Source organism: Anomalospiza imberbis, chromosome 14 (genome assembly GCF_031753505.1).
Source record: "Anomalospiza imberbis isolate Cuckoo-Finch-1a 21T00152 chromosome 14, ASM3175350v1, whole genome shotgun sequence".
Taxonomy (NCBI): domain Eukaryota; kingdom Metazoa; phylum Chordata; class Aves; order Passeriformes; family Viduidae; genus Anomalospiza; species Anomalospiza imberbis.
The window spans coordinates 5,333,849-5,353,606 of record NC_089694.1 but is presented as its reverse complement, the minus strand read 5'-3'; the positions used below and the strand labels follow the sequence as shown (position 1 = coordinate 5,353,606).

Genomic DNA, 19,758 nt, shown 5'->3' with positions numbered 1-19,758 from the left:
AGAGCCCACGAGCAAACTCTGCGTGTCCTGACCTCGAGCTGCTTCCACACCTCCCTCTGCCCCATCCTGCAGGCTGCAAGCACAGCAGGGGCTGTTTGGAAAAGGGAATTAAAACCTGGCTCACTGAAGATCTTTCTGTGAGCAGGGAGGAAAAGCTGAGCTCGCCCTCTTCCCTCTCCTGTACAGGAGGGAGGGCTGGAGCTCCCACCTTGCCACTGGATACCTGTAAATGGTAAAAACCTGGAGTAGGGAAGTTGCTCCTCACTTCTCTCAGCCCCAGCCTGGAGCTGCTGTCACCACCATGTGAGGAGAAGGCTGTGGAACACCTGCCTGGTCTCTCCCACCTTCTGCAAGGTCTTTCTGCTCCGTTTCTCCTCAGTTTATTCAGCAAGGGCCCTGATATGAATCAAACATCTCATTTCAGTCCAGTTCCAACCACTGGCTCTGTTTAGCCATAAATCTATAACTCTTGCCCCAAGCCAAGAAGCAAATAAGACAGAAAAAAAACCCCAAATCCAAACAGGCTGAAGAACTCTGAGCCTCAAGAAATGGTTGGGAACAGGCAGGTCCAAGCAGAGGCCTTGGGAAGCAATGCTGGGGCTTCTGCTCTGGAGCAGAACGTTCAGCTGGGGAAAACAGGATCTCCTTGTGGGACGGAGCCCATGCTGCCTCCCTCCCAGGTGCTGCAGCATCCCCAGAGCCCAGGGAAGGTGCAGGAGCCGTGTCAGCAAGGGCAGGTTCAAGAGCAGAGCTGCTGCCAGGTGGGCACAGGGACAGTTCTCCAGCTGGCCCGGTCACAGGCACACCAGGGCTGGGTCAGGTCTGGTGACCCACACCTGGGAGTGTGCTTGTAGTTCCAAGGAAATCAAAACAACCATCATTTAAACACGTTAGAGCTGGAGATGCTCATCCTTGCTCTGGTGATAAAAGAAGGAAGCCAAAATAAATTCATTTATAAGGTTCTTCTAAATCAGAGTGAAGCTGTTTAACAAACCATCTCCGATGTGTTTTCCTGCTGCTCTGCATGAAGAGAACATTTCCAGGATGCTGCAGAAGCACCTGAATCCCGTGCTTTTATCCCAAAGAGGGGATTTCACTCCCTGGGCTGGGCAGGGCTCATTTCCCTGCATGGAATTCAGCTGAGAAAGGACTTTGGAGAGCAGAACAGGCACCAGAGCCAATGTCTGGAGAACAGAGAGGAGGGGAAGGATTAAAAAAAAAAAAAAAAAAAAAAAAAAAAAAAAAAAAAAGGAAGAAAGCAAGCAGAATAAATCTGAATTGTAACAAAATTACAGCCTGTATTGAAATCTCCACATTTGGAACTGATTTTTTTTTCCATCAGACAAAAGGCTGAGTTTGGTTGTTGAAATGCTGATCTCTTTTTTAACTTGTTCTGAAGGGCACATCCAGGGGAGCTGCAGGTGAACCCTGAGCAGTGGAGGACTGATAAAACCTGAGATATTCCTGTGTCAGGTGTAATGTGATGCTCATCCCTTTGTTTGGGCTGTTTCCTTTCTGCGGGGCACTTGGAGCAGGTTTCCTACCTTTCCACAGGTTCACTTGTTTTTCTGGCTGCTGCCCTTGTTTTAACTTCCCCCACCTCACTTTTAGGGCATGAAAACCCTTTTCCCTTCACATTGGCACCAACGTTTCCCTGTGCACAGAAGGTTTGATGTCCATCCCTGGGCTGAGAGTGCTGGAAGCTGCAGCACCTTTGGGAAAAGCTGCCCGTGCTCCCTGATCTCCCTGCTCCCTGTCCACATGGGACTCCAATTGTTTCACTCCAGTTCTCCATTGTCTCTCTTCAGAGCTCTATTTCTTTCCTATCTGGCATTTTCCTCCCTGTCCCCAAACAACCTCTTTTACTTGCTCTCTCCTACAATAAGCCCATTCCTCGTGATTGTTTCCATTCCCTTTTTTTTTTTTTTTTTTTTGTTTTATTTTTTATTTTTCACTTGATGGAGGCCTGGGGGCCCCTGCTCTGTGCTGGGGTCTCCTCTTACAGCCACAACTCCCCTTCCCATCGGGTGGGTGTCCTCAGCACTGCAGAAGGGACTCTCCCCACCCCAAGGAGCATTTTCTATCTGATAGATTTCATATCAGTGCACAGCTATGAATCAGGTCTGGGATGCAAATAAGAAGCAGCCACATGGCATGAGGCACTCGGGAGCACTTCAGGCTAAAGAGGAAAAAAAAAAAACCAACCCACCCAGCAAAAGGCAGAGATTCAGCTGTGAAGAATTCAAATATTGGCTCCTCCAGGAAACCTCCACGTTGCATCCATTACTGAAATCTACTTATTTGGTTGGGGCTAATGATCTCTGGTTTGAGATTGGCGTGGATCTGGTTTCCCACCCTCAGAGGGAAGGTCCAAGCACTGATATTCCATGGGAGGTGGTGGCACAAGGAGCAATCCTCAGCTGGCAGAGCAGATCTCTGGGAGAGAACCTGCAAGTGGAATTATCGAGGACACTTTAGGAGAGAAAGCAGAACAAAACCCCAAACTGGCGCCTTCCCACCTTCCCCACCTTCTCTTGTGATGAAAAAATCCTCCTTGCTGCTTTCCCTGCTGCTGTGCCTGGTGCTGAAGGCCGCTGGGAGCGGGGAATTTCAGGGAGCCCTTCCAAAGGCTCTGCTCCAGGAGTGCTGGCTTTGCCATTTCCCTGCTCTGGAAAAGGAGCTGGTGGCTCCAGAGGCTGCAGGTGGGGCCTGGAGCAGCTGCCAGCTGAGCTCATCCATGGAGATTGATGTGGGGATTGTCTGTGATGCTCTGGCAGTGAATTTTCCAATCACTGTGAGCAAAGCAGAAGGAACAAAGAGGGGTGGAAGCAGGGTGACATTTCCTGGGATGTGCCTTGAAGCTGTCTCTGCAGGGCAGTGCTCCTGGTCACCACCCCTAGTGCTCATTCTGAGCTGGGGGTGAGCTCAGGATGAACTTTTCTGCTGGAAAAGATGGTGGAGAATGGCCTGGTGCTCCAGCATCAATCCCTGCCCCTCTGCCCCTCTGACACACCAGGAATAAATTGCTTCCCACTTGCCAGGGCAGTCAGGAGTCCCCACTTGTTAGGGGTGAGATAAAGGGTGAGATAAGCATGACAGGAGGATAGATTTGTGTTAGAGCTGTGAGAGAGGGCTGAGCAGCTCCTCTGTGCCAGGAAGGGATTTGGGACCCCGATCCCGGAGTTCCTCTGCCTTGGAGAGGATTGGGGTGGCTGAACCCCAGCAGTGGCATTGCCCCATTCCCACCTCCTGAGACCAAGTGTTTGAGGCACCTCCTTCAATAAAAGCCTTGGAATGACTCTCTTTGGTCTTTATCATGCTCAACATTTCTACTGGAGCCGAGACAAAGCCTCCAGACATGGAATATTTGTACCTGTGAGTGGCCTCCTGTGACCAGTCACCCTGCAGAGCCACCAAATCCTTCCCCCAGTGACCTTGGTGACCTCAGTGTCTGTTCCAGCAGTTTCTCCAAAAACAAACACATGTTTTGAGAGAACTACAGGACCCGTGTTTCATAAAGAAATGAAGCAATGTCCTTTTCACTTCCCCTCTTTGCTGTTACTTCATCTTTTCTCCCCCAGCGGTGCCAGCAGCGTCCTCGGGCAGCGTGTGTGGGACGTGCGCAGGGCTGGCCTTTTGTCATGGTGTCACTCAAGGAGCTCTGTTAATCCCTGCTCTTATCAAAGGTTACTGGGCTTTAAAATCCTCCTTCTGATGGATAAAATGCTGTCAGTGCCTCCTCAGGGGGCCCTGACCCCTTTAGCTTTGGGAGAGGGGACAGAAAACGTCTCACCAACATCAGGGTCTTGCTCAGCGCTGCCTTTTCACTGCTGCCCCTGGTCTTCTTATTTATGTATTTCTATATAAAATCCAGCAAAAACATTCAAAAAAAGTATTTAGATATAGATCCTTCCATCCAAAAGGAGTTGAAACTGTGTTTGTGTGAGCTGGGATGGCAAAGGTGATGCTCTCCTGTGGTGTTGCTACACTGAACTTAAGGAAAAGCCCTTGAAGTTTAACATAAAATAGAAAGGAACAAAAATATTCCCCAATTTACTATTTTCTCAAACAGCCCCAAATGTCCTTCCTCTCCCTGCAACTCCTGCAGTTTGTATTGACATAATCCTTGTAGTTTGAATAAAAAGCTGGTATTTTGTAGAAATTTCAATTTTCCAGGGAAAGCAGGGGCTGAAGAATTTGCATATTTTTCTTGTAACTGAATTCCATTTGGGGTTGAAACTTCAGCTTTAACTTTTTGTTATCACTCTCCTTGGTTCATGGAAGAACAGTATGCTCCTGGCTGTGTTGTTTTGCTAGATTTGATAGCTAATAAACCAGATTTCTACTTTTCCCAACTTCCTTCTCAGAGTCAGTTTAGCCATGAATTGTGCCCTCTCTGAGTATGAAGGGTAAGAGCTGCCTCCTCCTCCAGCAGTCCTTGCTGGTGCACAGTTGTTTCAGAGGAACATCCAGTAGAAATAAACAGGGAAAAATCAAAATATACAGCTCTGCTGAGGGGTCAGCGCTGGTGGAGGAGGCCATGAGCTCGGGCACCTCTCCGGAAGCTGTGGAGGCTGTTCCTGAGTTTACATAAACTCACTGTAATATTGGATATTTGCTGGGGTTGTTTCACCCGCAGAATTCCCACCATGGGAGAGAGTTATCATAATTAGACATTTAATTTGAGTTGAGCCATTGGTGCCACTCTCCGTGGCTCTGGAGGCTCCTGCTCAGCACTGCCCTGTGGCTCCAGTGTCCTCTGCCATGTGCAGATGCACCAGGGACATTTGCTGACCCGCAGAACAGCCTCAGATTCTATTGATTAGTTTTAGTTTTAATTACAGTGGCAGCAAACTCGACCATCAGCTGGTGTTAGTGGCACAATTTGGACCTGAACAGATAGATCCCAGGAGGATCTACCCCAGGAGCTGAGGATGTGCAGGACTGTCCCCCAGGGCTTCGACATCCGTTCCTCAGCACCTCTGTTTCATTAGTTCACATCCTTGAGGGCTCTTTTTCCTCCCACAGGATATGATTAACCCTGACCGGAGTCACCACACTGCATCCCGAGAGGAAAATCCACCTGAGCTCAGCCTCTGCCCCCCTCGAGTCCTGCCCAGCCTGGAACTGCTCGGGCACGGCTCGGGAATCTGCTCTGGGACACACCTGGGCCACCTCAGCTCTGGGGCTGGGCTGCCCTCCCCAAGGACTCTCAGCCCTGCTCCAGTCTCTTCTCTGGTGCTGGGGACCACAAGCCCTTCCCCAGGGGTGAGGATGCTGCTCCAGGTTTGTAGGGAAGCTGCTGCCCTGCCCTGCCCTTCCCACCTGGGTACAGGGAAATGCGGAGGAGCCCAGAGCAGCTCTGGAGTCCTGTGAACTCTGGCATGGTGATTCAGGGTGATGGAGGACATGGCGAGTGTGAGAGGGGATGCTGCTGACAGGAGGCAGCAGCTCAAGGCCAGTTTAGGGGAACTTTTCATACCATTTTCCTTGAAAATTCGTGGTGAAAGGGCAGCGCAGCATTTTCCAGCCCTCACTCACGTAAGCAGCTTCCTGCCATGAGTAACGTGGGGAGGACAGGCCAGAGAGAAGGGGCTGTCTCAGGGTTACTCAGAAAGGAAATAAAGCCTCTCTGATCCTGGGGCAGATGCAATTCTAACAGTCCAGCCACAGGCTGCCTTTTGCAATAACTGCTCCCAAACCCAGAGTCAGCCCTTTGCAGCCTTCTGGGCTGGTCAGGCAAAACACCTGCAGGAACCTCCTGTCCCGAGTGTCCCTGCAGCAGGGACATGGTGACACTCCTGTCCCGAGTGTCCCTGCAGCAGGGACATGGTGACACTCCTGTCCCGAGTGTCCCTGCAGCAGGGACATGGTGACACTCCTGTCCTGTGTGTCCCTGCAGCAGGGACATGGGGACACTCCTGTCCTGTGTGTCCCTGCAGCAGGGACATGGGGACACTCCTGTCCCGAGTGTCCCTGCAGCAGGGACATGGTGACACTCCTGTCCCGAGTGTCCCTGCAGCAGGGACGTGGTGACACTCCTGTCCTGTGTGTCCCTGCAGCAGGGACGTGGTGACACTCCTGTCCTGTGTGTCCCTGCAGCAGGGACATGGTGACACTCCTGTCCTGTGTGTCCCTGCAGCAGGGACGTGGTGACACTCCTGTCCCGAGTGTCCCTGCAGCAGGGACGTGGAGACACTCCTGTCCTGTGTGTCCCTGCAGCAGGGACGTGGTGACACTCCTGTCCTGTGTGTCCCTGCAGCAGGGACGTGGTGACACTCCTGTCCTGTGTGTCCCTGCAGCAGGGACATGGTGACACTCCTGTCCTGTGTGTCCCTGCAGCAGGGACGTGGAGACACTCCTGTCCTGTGTGTCCCTGCAGCAGGGACGTGGTGACACTCCTGTCCTGTGTGTCCCTGCAGCAGGGACATGGTGACACTCCTGTCCCGAGTGTCCCTGCAGCAGGGGACACACAGTGTGTCCTTGAGCATTGTCCAAACCCTCCTGGAGCTCTGGCAGCCTTGGGGCCGTGACCATTCCCTGGGGAGCCTGGGCAGTGCCAAACACCCTCTGGGGGAAGATCCTTTTCCTAAAATCCAGCCCGACCCTCCCCTGACGCAGCTCCAGCCATTCCCTGGGTCCAGTCCCTGTCACAAGGAGCAGAGATTGGAGCTGCCCCTCAGGAGGAGCTGCAGCTCCTGAGGAGTCTCCCCTGTGTCCTCTGTCCTCCAGACTGAGCAACCCAAGTGACCTCAGCCTTGCTGATATGAAACTCAAGCAGATCACCAGGGAGTTGTGCTCCTCACAAATAAAGGGATTTTAACAGGCCAAACCCAAACCAAACTCTGTTTAGTCTTTGCCTGCCCCAGCAGAGACCTGCAGCAGAGGTCCTGCACTTGGAGCTTTTATTAATGATCAGAAATGTGGGGTTTTGCTGCCTTGTTCCTTCTATCCCTCCCAACCTGGTGAAGATCCACCAGGAATGTATTTATTGACCTAACAAAGGGCGCTTGCTTTGCTCCCGGGGCAGCCTGGCTTCCTCTGAAGCGTAAGAAACCACACTGACAAGAACAAAACATGCACATTTCCCCCTCCAGTGAAGCCTGCAAATATTCCAAAGAGTTGTTTGTACATGCAGCCCCTGGCAGGGCTGGAATTAAGAGTTTGGGAGAAACATGGTTGAGTTCCCAACCTTGCTGGTCCCAAGAGGGATTTTTAACCCCAAGCGTCAGGCTGGGCTTTTCATCACCCACATTTGCTTTCTGGAATGTTTCTAAGATATTTTGTTGCTTTCAGGAATATTTCTAAGATATTTTGTGCTGGTGGTATTTCAAAATCTGATGGGCTTTCCTTCATTTTTGCTCCTTAGTTTTTTCCCCTGGTAATCAGGTCATACCTTGTGCAGGAGAAGGATAAAGAGCCTGGTGTTCTCCCTCCTGCCATGTGGGAGAATTCCCTCTCCTAATGTCAGACCACAGTGGAAATTGGGCAAAAATGCTAATTTAAGGTTCAGCTTGAGAATTAACTGCTGCTTAAGGGAGCCAGAGCTTCTCAGTGCACAGATCCCTGGGGAATCCAGGCAGTGGGAATGGATTGAGCCCCTCCAGCCCCAAAATTCATGCCTAGGGATGGGGAGGGCCAGGAGGCACCACACTCGAAGCAGGAATGAGAGGAAATCTCTCTTTATTGCCAGTGCTTGGACTTTATTACTCATTAAACTGAAGGGCTGCTGGCTTCTCACATCCTGCAGGAATTTTATGGGAAAGCAGTTTATGGAATTAGGGTGAGCATGTCCCGTGTGCAGTTTCTGAACTTCCCAGCTGTGCCTGTGTGGCAGCTTCCTTTCCTTTGGTGGGAGACAGGCAGGACCATTCCATTCCCTCATGGATAACCAGTTTCTTGCAGAGCTTTTCACCCACAGCTGTACTGGTTTGGTCAGCAATAACCCTCCCAGACACACCCAGGCCAAACTGGCACGAGGAGGTGATGCCCAAGGGCTGTACTCACCACCAGCTCCCAGTGGAAGCTCTGCAGGTCCATACTGGAATTTTCCTATGGAAAATCAGCGTTTTTTAGGCAAAGTGGAGGGTGCAGTTGGAGCCCAAGGCAGGAGGAGAGTACTGGGTCCTTCTGTGGCTGGAGCATCCATCCTGAAAAATAAGAAAAACCAAAAGGAAGGCAGAGAGGGAAACCCAAAGATTGTGAAATAAAATACAGGCAGGGGTGGGAGGGGAGGAACGAAGGGGTCAACACAGAAGAAACAGGACAATGACAGGAGAGGAACTGGGGCTGGACTAAATGGAAAGAAGAAACCTCGGCAGCCACAGGCAGCGGCTCCGGGAAGGGCTCAGCACTAGGGGACACCATTGGACCAGAAACTGCAGCAGAAAACAGTCCCGTTTCAAGCAAAAACCCAACCCACTCACTTTCTTCTTCTCTGCGTCTCTGTCACCGCGCCAGGGTGACACTTGGTCCCCAACTCCCAGCTCCTGACACGTTGTACAGCTCCTAAAACCACCGCTGCTCCTCACTTGCCCCATCCCAGTAACAATCCCTGTTTCTCTGCACAGCTTTCTCTCCAGGTTCCTGTTCCTGTCCAAAACCTGCCCGGGATTTGCTGCCGGGCTGGCGCTTTGCTGTGTCCGCAGGGCAAAGGCACACGCAGGGACATTGTCACCTGCAGCTGATGGCAAAGTCCCTCCTCACCCCTCTGGGCTGGAGCTTTATACACCCCCCTGCAGACCCTGCACCTGCTTAGGGGAAATCCAAGGAGAAAACATTCCCAGCAGACTTTTCCATGCATTTGTGATGTGGGACCACAGAGAACGGACAAAAATCCCCCTCACCAAGAGCATCCCTGCCCCTCCAGCTGTCTTCCCAGGATTTTCTGTCTGTAAATCCCAATTCATCCAGGTTCCAGCTGCTTTTGTTGGGCTGCTCCACCACTGCAGGGTGTACCAAGACCATCAGAAGTGGTTTGGCTCCAACAGGTCCCCAAACAGCAGCTCCAGGTGGTGGCTGAATCCTGGGAAGTTGGGCTACAGCAAAGTCCAGTTTGCCTGGAGCAAAATAACTCCCCCAACATCTCAGCAACATCTGTGCTGCTCCAAGTGTTTGTTACACCATTGTAAATTATTATAATTAAGCAAATATTACACTCTGGTGCTGTGTGCAAATAAAGTTTTATTGTAGGGAAGAAGAATCTGTAACAGAGACTTTCAAACAAGGCACAGAAAATAGTAATTAAAATTTCACTTGCAATGTTTTCGTTTGGTTTTCAGTAAAGTTTTTTAAAACAGGCATTCCTATTGCACAAAAAAAAAAAAAAAAAAAGAAATAAAAAGCTGCCATTTCCTTTGCCATTAACATTGTCACATTCAAACAAAAAAAGGCAAAAGGTTAAAAAATACGTCTGGTAGAATAAAAATGCTTTGCAATATATACATATATTTATACACACTTAGCTTTACTGTACAATATTTTAAACTTTGGGAATGGGCATATTCTGCATATTCTGAATAAAAATCCATGAGGATTTTTTACAGTTTTACAATGCCTTTAAAGCCTGGAGACACAAGTGGAATCCTCAGTGCTGACCCTTGAAAATGAGTTTTAGCCAATTCATTCACATTTTTTCCCTGAACAATTTGCAGTTCTGGCTTTGAACCCTTGGCTCTGCCTTCCTGGGGGTTTATGGGGTCTCTAACTCTACAGCAGCAGCTTTCAGCCCTCTACTGCTTTATCCTTCAAATTTAACAAAGGAACTTCGGATCTCCTTGGAAATTCACATCCATCGTTTGTCCTGCAGGTGAATTTGGTTTTTTTAAGTGCCTTTTGCTGAGCTAGGCCTGTGGTGCCAAGAGAGAATTCACACTCCAATTATCTGTACAGATAATTTCTCCAGCAGATGCCTGTCCAAGCCAAACTCCTTTTGCTCACTGTTATTCTTCACGACTAAAACTGTTTTCTTTATTCAAGATAACATTGAGTAATTTCATAAATACCATGTCCAAACACACTTTCAGTTGGAGAAGGAGTTGATAAATGAACAGCAAGGTTTAATCCTACAAGAATTTCTGTTTCTGTCGGGATGCGTCGCACATTTCCGGCCAGGCTTTGCTCCAGCAGAGCTGGAGCTACCTTCCTGCAGATCCCCTGAAAAAGTACAGGAATGTTTCCCTCCATCCAAGAGTTTGAAGTTTTTCTTTACAGAAGAAAAACAGCCCAATGTTTTTTCAGCATCACATCTCACCCAGACTCAGATTTTGAATCTCCATCTCTTCCTAGAAGTCTTTCCAAGGGCCTCGTGTTGCCTCTTTGCTGCCTGATGTGGGTGAGGTGAACACTCTGGAACAGAATCAAACATCCTGGAGAGATTTTTTAATATTTATTATTAATTTAACACCCTTGGTCAATAGTTGAGAAAGGCAAATCTGACTCCAAGCATGCAGAGCTCACTTTTACCTAAAACTTCCCCAAAAACTGAAGTGATATTCTGAATGCTGCAGCCATCACTTCAGACCAGTCCCAGTGAAATAAGGTTCCCTCTTATCCTTATTCCTAAGTTATCCTGCACAGTAGGATACTGCAATTTTACAACTGATCACACAGATTTCTCTAGAAACTGGGAAAACACTGGCAAATCTGCTGCCCACCAAAGCCTCTTGAACTGCTCAGTGTGGGTGAGAGAGGGGCCCACCTTGATCTGCAGCCCAGGCACAGCCCTGGGAGCCTAAAACACACATAATGATCATAAAAACCAAAATCCAGAGGCAGCTGGGAGCAGGGCAGGAATTATCCTGGCCTCGCTGTGTAAATAACTTGGTGGCTGTTTGAAGTTCCAGTGAAAACTTTGCCCTTGCTGTTTCTCAGGAGCTCCCCCCGTGTCACAAGCTTTGTGTACATTTCCCGCTGGCTCGGGGAATTAACGCTCTTGGAAAGTTGTGAAATGAAGCAAATGCCCAAATACAGCCTTGGAAGGGGTTTGGGAGCTCAGCAGCAGCTCCACAGCTTGCTGTGCTGGTGGTGGCTGCTCTGTCCCACGTGGCTCTGGGGGTCCCAGGGGCTGCCCAGCCCCAGCAGTGGCTCGGTCACGAAGAATCCACAAAACAGGGACTGTCCACAGTTATTTAACTGCAATGAAGGCTTGAAAGCCTCCATCCCATCTTCGGGAAGAGTTTGGAGATCTCCATCCCCCACCAGAGCTCTGAGGGGAAAGTTTAACCTCCTTACAAAGGTGCCACAGCTGCCTTTCCATTCTCCCTCTGGCTTTCTCCAGAGGGTTCCTCATCCTTGTCCTTCACAGACATCTTTTTCCTGAAGGCTTGAGACAAGCTGGAGGAGGACGCCTTCCTCAGCGTGGTGAGTCTCTGCCGGAAGTTTCCCCCGGAGAAGAAGTAGAGGAGGGGGTCAAAGCAGCAGTTGGCAGCTGCCAAGGGCAGGGTGATGATGACGGCTTTCTGCAGGAACATGGTGTCCCCGCAGCCGGGGCCCCGCAGGCGCAGCGTGTGCAGGTGCACCGTGCGCAGGACGTGGTACGGCGTGAAGCTGACCAGGAACGTGGCGGTGACAATGACGATCATCCACACAGCCTTGCGGCGGTTGGCCTCGTTCTTCCGCAGGGAGTTCCGCAGCAGGGTGCGGATGATCATGGTGTAGCAGATGGTGATGATGATGAAGGGGAAGATGAAGCCCACGAAGAGGGCGATTAAATCCAGGATCACCACCATGTTTGTCTTCTGGGAGTTCTCTGGTGGCTCGAAGCACTTGGTCTTGTTGCCGTGCTGGTACGTCCCATTCCGCAGGAAGGGCGTGCTCGTCAGGGTGACGAACACCCAGATGCCAACACACAAAAACTTCGCCTTCCTCTCCGACACCAGCTTGATGTTGCGGACCGGGAAGACGATGGCGATGCAGCGGAAGAAGCTCATGGCCGTCATGAAGAAGATGCTGCAGTAGAGGTTGACGTAGAGCGCGTAGGACGAGAGGCGGCACAGGAAGTCGCTGAAGAACCAGTGGCCCTTGTGCACGTAGTAGATGACGCGCAGGGGCAGGGTGAGCACGCACAGGAAGTCAGACAGAGCCAGGTTGAGCATGTAGATCTGGAAGGCTGTTTTCTGCCGGTACGTGCGGATCAGCACGTACAGCACCACGCCGTTCCCTACAAAGCCAATGATGCTGATCATGGAGTAGAGCGTGGAGTAGATGCTGTTGCGGAAGTCGTCGATGGAGTGGTGGTGACACGACAGGTTGGGGGACAGCACTGTCATGTTGCCCGGCTGAGGCACCAGCTCCCTGGGGATGGTGTCTGGCCCTGGGGGGGGAAATGCAGGTGAGGTGGTGAGGTAAAGCAGCACAGGAAAATAAATACCCATGATGAAATAAGAGGAAAAATTTGTCATCTCTCTCAGGAGAGAGCTGAGAAGGGGTGTGGATCTGACCCATCCTTACGGCATCCATTCTTCACCAGATACCAACAACTGGTTATGAGTGACAAAATGTGGCAGAGCCATGGAACCACATCATGGGACCATGGAATACTTCAGGTTGGAAAAGACCCTTGAGACCATCAAGTCCAACCATCAAGCACCACCACCAGGATCACCACTAATCCATGTCCTCTAGTGCCACATCCATACGTTTTGGAACATATGATGGCTCCAGCACCTCCCTGTGCAGCCTGTTCCAGGGCTTGATGAGTCTTTTGGTGAAGGAATTTTTCCTAACATCCAATCTAAACCTCCTCTGGTGCAAATCGAGGCCAAGACATCAGGACATTAAATTACCAAAAAATCTCTTAACTCCTCACAAACTGAGGCAGCTACTCAGCAAAACAGCAGAGAGGGATAACAAAGGTGACAACAGCACTAAGGAATTTAAAATAGGAGGAGTGGTCCTGGACCCTAATAATTGTTCAGCCCTGATTCTCCTCTTTTTTATTTTTTGATTGATTTTCAGTTTCTAAAGGTTCAAATGCAGAACTTCCCTTGCAGCTTGAGACCAGAACTGCAGGACAAGAGCCAGCTGAAATAACAGGACACCACAACAACAGCAACAAAAGCAGAAGCTGGGTCAAGATCAGCCATAAAAAAACCACAACGCTACCATGAATATGCTCGAAATTGCTGATAAATGTATTTTCACCCATACAAATAACTTGGCAGTATTAGATTCTCTATCTGCCTCCAGGACTTACTGAAGCCAGAATTCAGAACTGCTCTGGGATGCTCAAGGCTTCCAGGTGTCAGTTAAATTTCAGCTATTTTGGTGTTTGTAGTCTTTTGAAAGAGTCCTTTGATTATCTGCAATGCACGAGTGAATGAAAGCGGAGCAGGTGTCAGCGAGGGGACTGTCACCACCCGAGGGTAGAGGGAGTGATGTTCATTAGAAGTCCTGTACAAAGCCACCAGTCCACATGTCAAGGAATTTTTATGCTTTTATTACATTATGGACTTAACTCCAGCAACCAGCCCACAATTTAAACAACTACTCCACATATTTGCCCAAAGGACAAGCAACTCTTGTTTTCCATTGTATTTCTAAACATAATTTGAGATTTGCAACCAAAAGGAAACTGATGTTCACTGAAATCCAATTGCTTGAGTGCGAGAGAACATGACACCCAGAAATGCCTCTGTAAAAACCAACAAGAATCCCACAAAAGAGCATTTCCCAGCTGAGGCTTTACATTTGCATCATGAATTGAAGACAAACATTGCTTCTGCCACTTTTTTATTTGTACTTTTTAATTTGTGCGCTGGTGAATTCAGCTCACTGGGTGAAAGGGAACTGTAGTGGATGAGAAAGGTTCCCAAAGGGAGCAAACCGCTGAACTACTGCTATCCTCCCAGTCTGATGCAGCACAGATAAATTTATAGCTTGTCACAGAATCACAGACTGGTTTGTATTGTAAAGGGCATTAAAGCTCACCCCATTCCATCCCTGCCATGGGCAGGGATACCTTCCACTATCCCAGGTCCCTTGGACGCTTCCAGGGATGGGGCAGCCACAGCCTCTCTGAGAACTCTGTGTCAGGTTCTCACAGGAAAGAATTTCTTCCCAATATCCCATCTACCCCTGGCAGTGGGAAGACATTCCCGTGTCCTGTCCCTCCATCCCTTGTCCCAAGTCCCTCTCAAGTTCTCCTGGAGCTTCTTTAGGCTCTGGAAGGGGCTCTAAGTTTTTCTTGGATCCTTCTCTTCTCCAGGTGAGCACCCCCAGCTCTCCCAGCCTGGCTCCAGAGCAGAGGCACTCCAGCTCTCGGAGCATCTCTGGCCCCCAGTAGATTACACTCAATTTAATTACACAACCCAAAAGCACAAAGCCGCTGCTGTCGTTCGTTCCAAGCACAAACACGAAGCATCCCCATCCCGAGGAACGCTCCGGGAAGGGACGGGAATGCCCCAAAACACCAAACTCCTCTCACAAGCCCCAGATCCCCTCTGCGAGGGGACGGAGCGGGGACACAGGACAGGAACGGAGCGATCCTCGCGGCGAGCGGCCGCTAATTAACGCCGCAGCTCATTAGCGGCGCGGCTGCGCTCCGGGGGGGGGGTCCAGCGGCTCAAACCGGGACACGGCACAACCGGGGGGCACCGAGGCAAAGCCCCCACCCCTCACCCCGGGACCCACAGCCCCAGGGCAGCCCTTACCGGAGCGCTGCGGGGTCGGAGCGGGCGCGGATCTGTCCCAGGCGCGCCCCCGCCGCTCTTAAAGCCGGGCGCGCCCCCGATCCCGCCCCCGGCCCCGCCCCGGCCCCACCAGGACCCCGAAACCTTCGGCTTTCCCAGGGTTTTCCCACCTTCCGAGGAAGTAGCGCTTGGAAGCATCCAGCCGTGCCCACGCCCCCCGGTCTGGTGGGAACTGGCGGGGTCCCCTCCCTGTTTTTGTTCTGTGAGAATTTTACTCCTGCTTGTAAGTGGCAGGGAGCTCACCTCTGACATCAGTGTTAACAACCTTGTTTAGAAATAGTTTTTAGGAGACTTTTCGATGTTGGTCTCTTCAGAGGGAAAACAGAATTCTCACGAATCTCCATTCTTCCAGCATTTCAAAATATTCTATGTTTGTCTTTTTTTTAAACAACTTTGGCTTTGTCGAGAAAAAAAAAAAAATCCAAACCAAAAATACAAAATACCCCCCAAACAAAACCAAACAAACGCCACGGCTACATCAAATGAAGTATTACTTTTCTAAATTTTGAATATTTTAAGTGTGGGCTGTCCCACTCTGAATTTTCAATTTATTATAATGGCTTTCTTTTGAGGATGTATAATATGCTGTTCCTACCTTTTGCTAAGGAGTGAAGGAATTCTTCAGTTCTCCCATCCCCAGATGTGATGGAATGTTGATGGTCACAGGGGGTTGGGTAGTGGAATCCAGCACTCTTGGGTTCTCCAGGGCAGTGGGGAATCCTTTGTGAGAAGAAACCTTTATCCATGGTGGGAAGAGCTCCAAACAGCACTGGAGCATCTGGAAGTGTCCAGGGCTGGGTTGGAGAGGGCTTGGAGCAACCTGGGCTAGTGAAGGTGTCCCTGCCCATGGCAGGGCGGGGGCTGGATGGGCTTTAAGGTCCCTTCCCACCCAAACCATTCCAGGATTAAAGCCAATCCTGCTGAACTCACCACGTGGGTCACTGTCCTCGTGGACATCTCCCTGTCCTCGTGGGCATCCCTGGTTCCCACGGCGTGCTGATGTCCCCAGGCTCAGCCTGTCCAGCGCTGTTCCAGGTGCTGGCAGCAGTGACTCCACGTTTCTGTGAAGCTGTGAAGCCACACCAGCACAGCTCTCCCACGGTGCTGCCGTTGTATGACTGCCTGGGAGAATTCCCAGACATTTTTCCTGCCCCAGCTCCATTTTTATGGCTGCTTTTGGATTTCCAAAGCCACGGTGCTGTGGACGTGGCAGTTTCTCTTTGACCTCACTCTCCATGAAGAATGAAGGTGTGTGAGAAGGAAATGCACCTTTTCCTTCTGCCCTTCCCAAAAGCTTCCCACCCTTCCTCACCCACCCGTGCCCAGGAAGCCTGTCCGGTTCCCAAGAGCTGCTTGGCAGCATATTGGGAACAGTCAAATTGCAGGATCATGGGATAATTCAGGCTGGAGGGGACCTTAGGAGATCTCCAGTGCAACTCCTGCTCGATCCAGGCCAGGCCAGGCTGCTCAGGGCTTTGTCCCACCTGATTTTGAAGACTTTCAAGGATGGAGGTACAAAAGCCTCCAAGACTGGACAATTCCTTGCACTGCCTGCAATCTCCTGTGCTGGGAGCTGCCTCTGGAGTTAGTTTTAATTATGGTGCACATTCTGCTGTTACTCCATTCAGCCATTCTTCTGCTTTTTTGCTTCCTTTTTCTGGCCATTCCTTCTGCTTTTTGCCACTCAGTTATTCCTTCTCCTTTCCTTTTTATTTTCTTTATATTTTTTTCTGTTCCTTTTTCTTTTCTGCTTTTCACTCTCAAGAACAGGAAGATTTCTAGTTGCAAAGTCAGACTGAGGTTGGTGTGGGATTGAGGAGGCTGCTGCTGCTCCAGATGTGCTGCAATTGCAGCCAGAGTTTTGGTGGGAAGGGTTTCCACACCGAATCCACGAGGAGCTCAGACTGCAGCTCTGACACAATGTGGCAAAGATGACATGTGGAATTTGGGGGGGCAGGACTGCTCTACCTCCCTGGTATATCAACATTTGAGGAGATCCAGTGGAGAGCAAGGAGAGGGGAGGGCTCCTAAAAGGATTCTTGGATGAATTCCCAGAAGAATGAGGGTGAAGGAAATCCCAACAAAGCAATCCCCATGAGGTCTGATAAGAGCAATTTGATGCTGGGGCTGTAACTCCTCTGATTCCCTTTCCAGAGGTTAATGGGATAAGGAATAAAGACACAAATGAGGCTTTGGAAATCTGTCTGGGACCATAAAAATCTGGGAAAAGCCTGACCATACTTTAGGGTTGTCACTTAGCACTGGTTGACCCTCCATTGCCTTCTCCCCCTGGACCTGAAATTCCTGCAACTCCTGCCAGATTCCAGGAAGTTTCCAATGGCACCAGATTCCGAGAACTTGAGTGCTTTTTCAAGTGTCCTGAATGCCACTGATCCAGCACACTCTTTACTGCAGGAACTTCCAGACAACTTCCTAAAAGCCTAAAGACTTCCCAGAGTGAATGAAAAACCCCTCCAGCATTGGCAACTTCTTCCACTCTGGCTTTTTAAGAAGGGGAGAGCAGAAAGGTAGGAGTTTCAGGAGGAAACAAACATCTTAACAAGTTGCATTTTATTTCCTTTCCTGTGACTTCCCAAAATAATTAATTTCTCTTGGGATCTCGTGGGATAAGGATGGTGTCCCAGCTTCAGACTTGCCCCAAGATATTTGGAGTGGGCTGGGCTGTGTGACACTGGCAAGGAACTCCCAGGGGCAATATCAGCTGTAGGATTTCTCCAGAAAAGCAGGACTGTGGTGATCCCTGAAATCGGGCATGGAGACCTGGGAATGCTCTGCCTGCCCTGATCAGCTGGACTCAGCCAGCCATACCTGGAATGTGCATGGCTTCAGTCATCATCCCAGGAATGTCCCTCCTGGAAGTGAATAAAATACAGGAGGAAAGCAGAAAGGAAAAAAAAAAAAAAAACAAAAACAACAGAGGGAAGGAGGATGGAAAGCTCTTGGTGGGGATTAATGAGGGCAGTGCACTGGAACAGGGATGAGCTTCCACTGCACAGGGGTGAGAAAGCAGAGGGAAAGGGGAGGTTTGGAGGTGTCCCCCCAGTGTGAGTGGAGGTGAAGGGCCTTTCAATGCAATAAATTCCATGCCCTGAAGGGCAGCAGCCCACAGTCATTCTGAAACATGTGGGTTGTGCTCTAGGAAGTGCTGGGTCAGGGCCATCCCCCGAGCAGGGTCAGCCCTGGGCTGGCTGAGTCGCTGTTTGGGTGACACAAAACCACACTGAGGAACAGCACTGTCAGCAGCTGCTCTGGGATGGCTTCAGCTCCCTCCTCCTTTGCTTCCCCTTGTTTGGAGAAGTCATTTCTGCTGCTTGCCAAGGATGTGGAACCCCTTTGCTGTATCAGCTCCTTTCCCTCAGTGGGAGCCGCTTCCCCAGGGGATTGTCCCTTATTCTCACCTGAACTTGGGTCTGTTTATTCCCTGGACTCAACAAGGGAATTCACATAATCACAGAATATTCTGAGCTGTAAGGGACCCACAAGGATCATCAAGTCCAACTTTTAAGGGAATGGCTTATCCAAGGACCAAACCCATGACTTGGTGTTATCAGCACCCAGCTCAGAGGGAATCTGAGTTATTGTCATACTTCCAACACTGCCCCCATCTCCCCTTGGTTTTTAGGGACTGATTTTAATGAGTGACCCACACTGGCAGCTGTAAGAAGCTGCTCCATCCCAAGCCATGAGGCCAACAAAGCTCCCTATTCCCTGTTTTTTGTGGGAAACCAGAGCAGGGGAACCTCCTGTGAAGGAAACTTCAGCCCTTGTCACTCAGCCCATCAAATCCTACTGCAAATACAACTTTTTGAGTGGCTGCTGAGGGAAGAGGACTGAGGGAAGATGGGGAGATAGTTGGACACTTTTAGCATAGTATCCAGTCAGCATTTTTTGGGATAAAGCACTTGCTCAGCTTAGATGAATAAAATAAATTACTGCCAGGACTGAGTGCATGGACCACGTTCAGCCCTTGTTATGCCAAACATTTGGAGAATGATGCTGATGTCTCCCCAGAAAAAGTGGTGGTGATGGAGATGGATGACAAATCTAGGAAGGACCAAAGGCATCAGTCAGGGATTACTGATTGTTTCTGTTCTGCTGACAGGGTTTCCTCTCAAAAACCCAGCAGGGAGAGCTAGAGTTTGTGCGGCTTTTTCTGGGAAGTGGAGCTGCCACGGGGTGGGGACAGGGACAGGGCTGTCCCCGCTGCCACAGCTCCTGGTGCTGCAGCTCCACTCCTCCCTAAACTGATCCACACCGAGTTTGGAGGGATCTTTGGGACAGAGAACAGACATTTCAGGTTCTTCTGCCAAAGAAAACTTCTGGAAAGGATGCTTCAATGAAAGGACGATTCGTGAGGCCAAACCTCCGGACTCTGAGCTGTGGTTTTCAGAGACTCCTTCTGCTGTGGTTTTCTTGGTGAAGGACCCAGCAGGAACTGGCCCATGTGCAAACAGCTGGTCACCCTCTACGTGTGGATTTATGAAAGAGAAGACTTGAACTTGTAGACTTCCAGAGTCATTATGGGATGGGCTCCACCAGGCGCTGAACACCTCCGAGTCCAGCAGTGCTGGGTGCCAGGAAAATCATCCCGAGTGCCTGAGGTGATCAACCACCTCAGGAAAAAGTTAAAGTCATCATCATCAAAAACCTCTGAACTGCTGACTTGAAAAGCTGCATTTCCTTGGTTGGGTTTTTTTCATGGTTCAAACGTTTCAACCTGTGAGAACAAAGAGCCACTCTGGCTGGAGATGCTGTTCTGATAGAGCCAATTGCTGCTTCCCCTTCCTGTTTTGTACGTGGGACACGAGGGCTGCAGCAGATGGGGCAGATAGGGCTGGGTTTGAGCTCTGCCTCCAGTATTTCACAAGTCCCATCACAGAGGAAACACTCAGGGAATGTGCAGCGTCCCTTTCAGATGAAACATTGTCAGGGGAAAACAGCCTGAAAACATTTCTCCATTCCTCATGGTTCATTTATGAGGAGCTGGGAAATTCTATGAATTCTCCTGGTTTTGTAGAACTGATGGGAAATCTGTATTATATCCAAA

At 50.0% G+C, this 19,758-nt stretch overlaps 1 protein-coding gene across 1 annotated transcript; it reads right to left on the bottom strand.

Annotated features, from left to right (window-relative positions):
- Positions 1-9,168: 9,168 nt before the first annotated feature.
- Positions 9,169-14,703, bottom strand: CYSLTR1 (cysteinyl leukotriene receptor 1). Its single transcript, XM_068204609.1, has 2 exons — positions 14,645-14,703; positions 9,169-12,305 (listed from the first exon to the last, which is right to left on the bottom strand). The coding sequence occupies exon 2, from the start codon at positions 12,267-12,269 to the stop codon at positions 11,229-11,231; it is 1,041 nt and encodes a 346-aa protein (XP_068060710.1). The 5' UTR covers positions 12,270-12,305; positions 14,645-14,703; the 3' UTR covers positions 9,169-11,228.
- Positions 14,704-19,758: the final 5,055 nt, after the last annotated feature.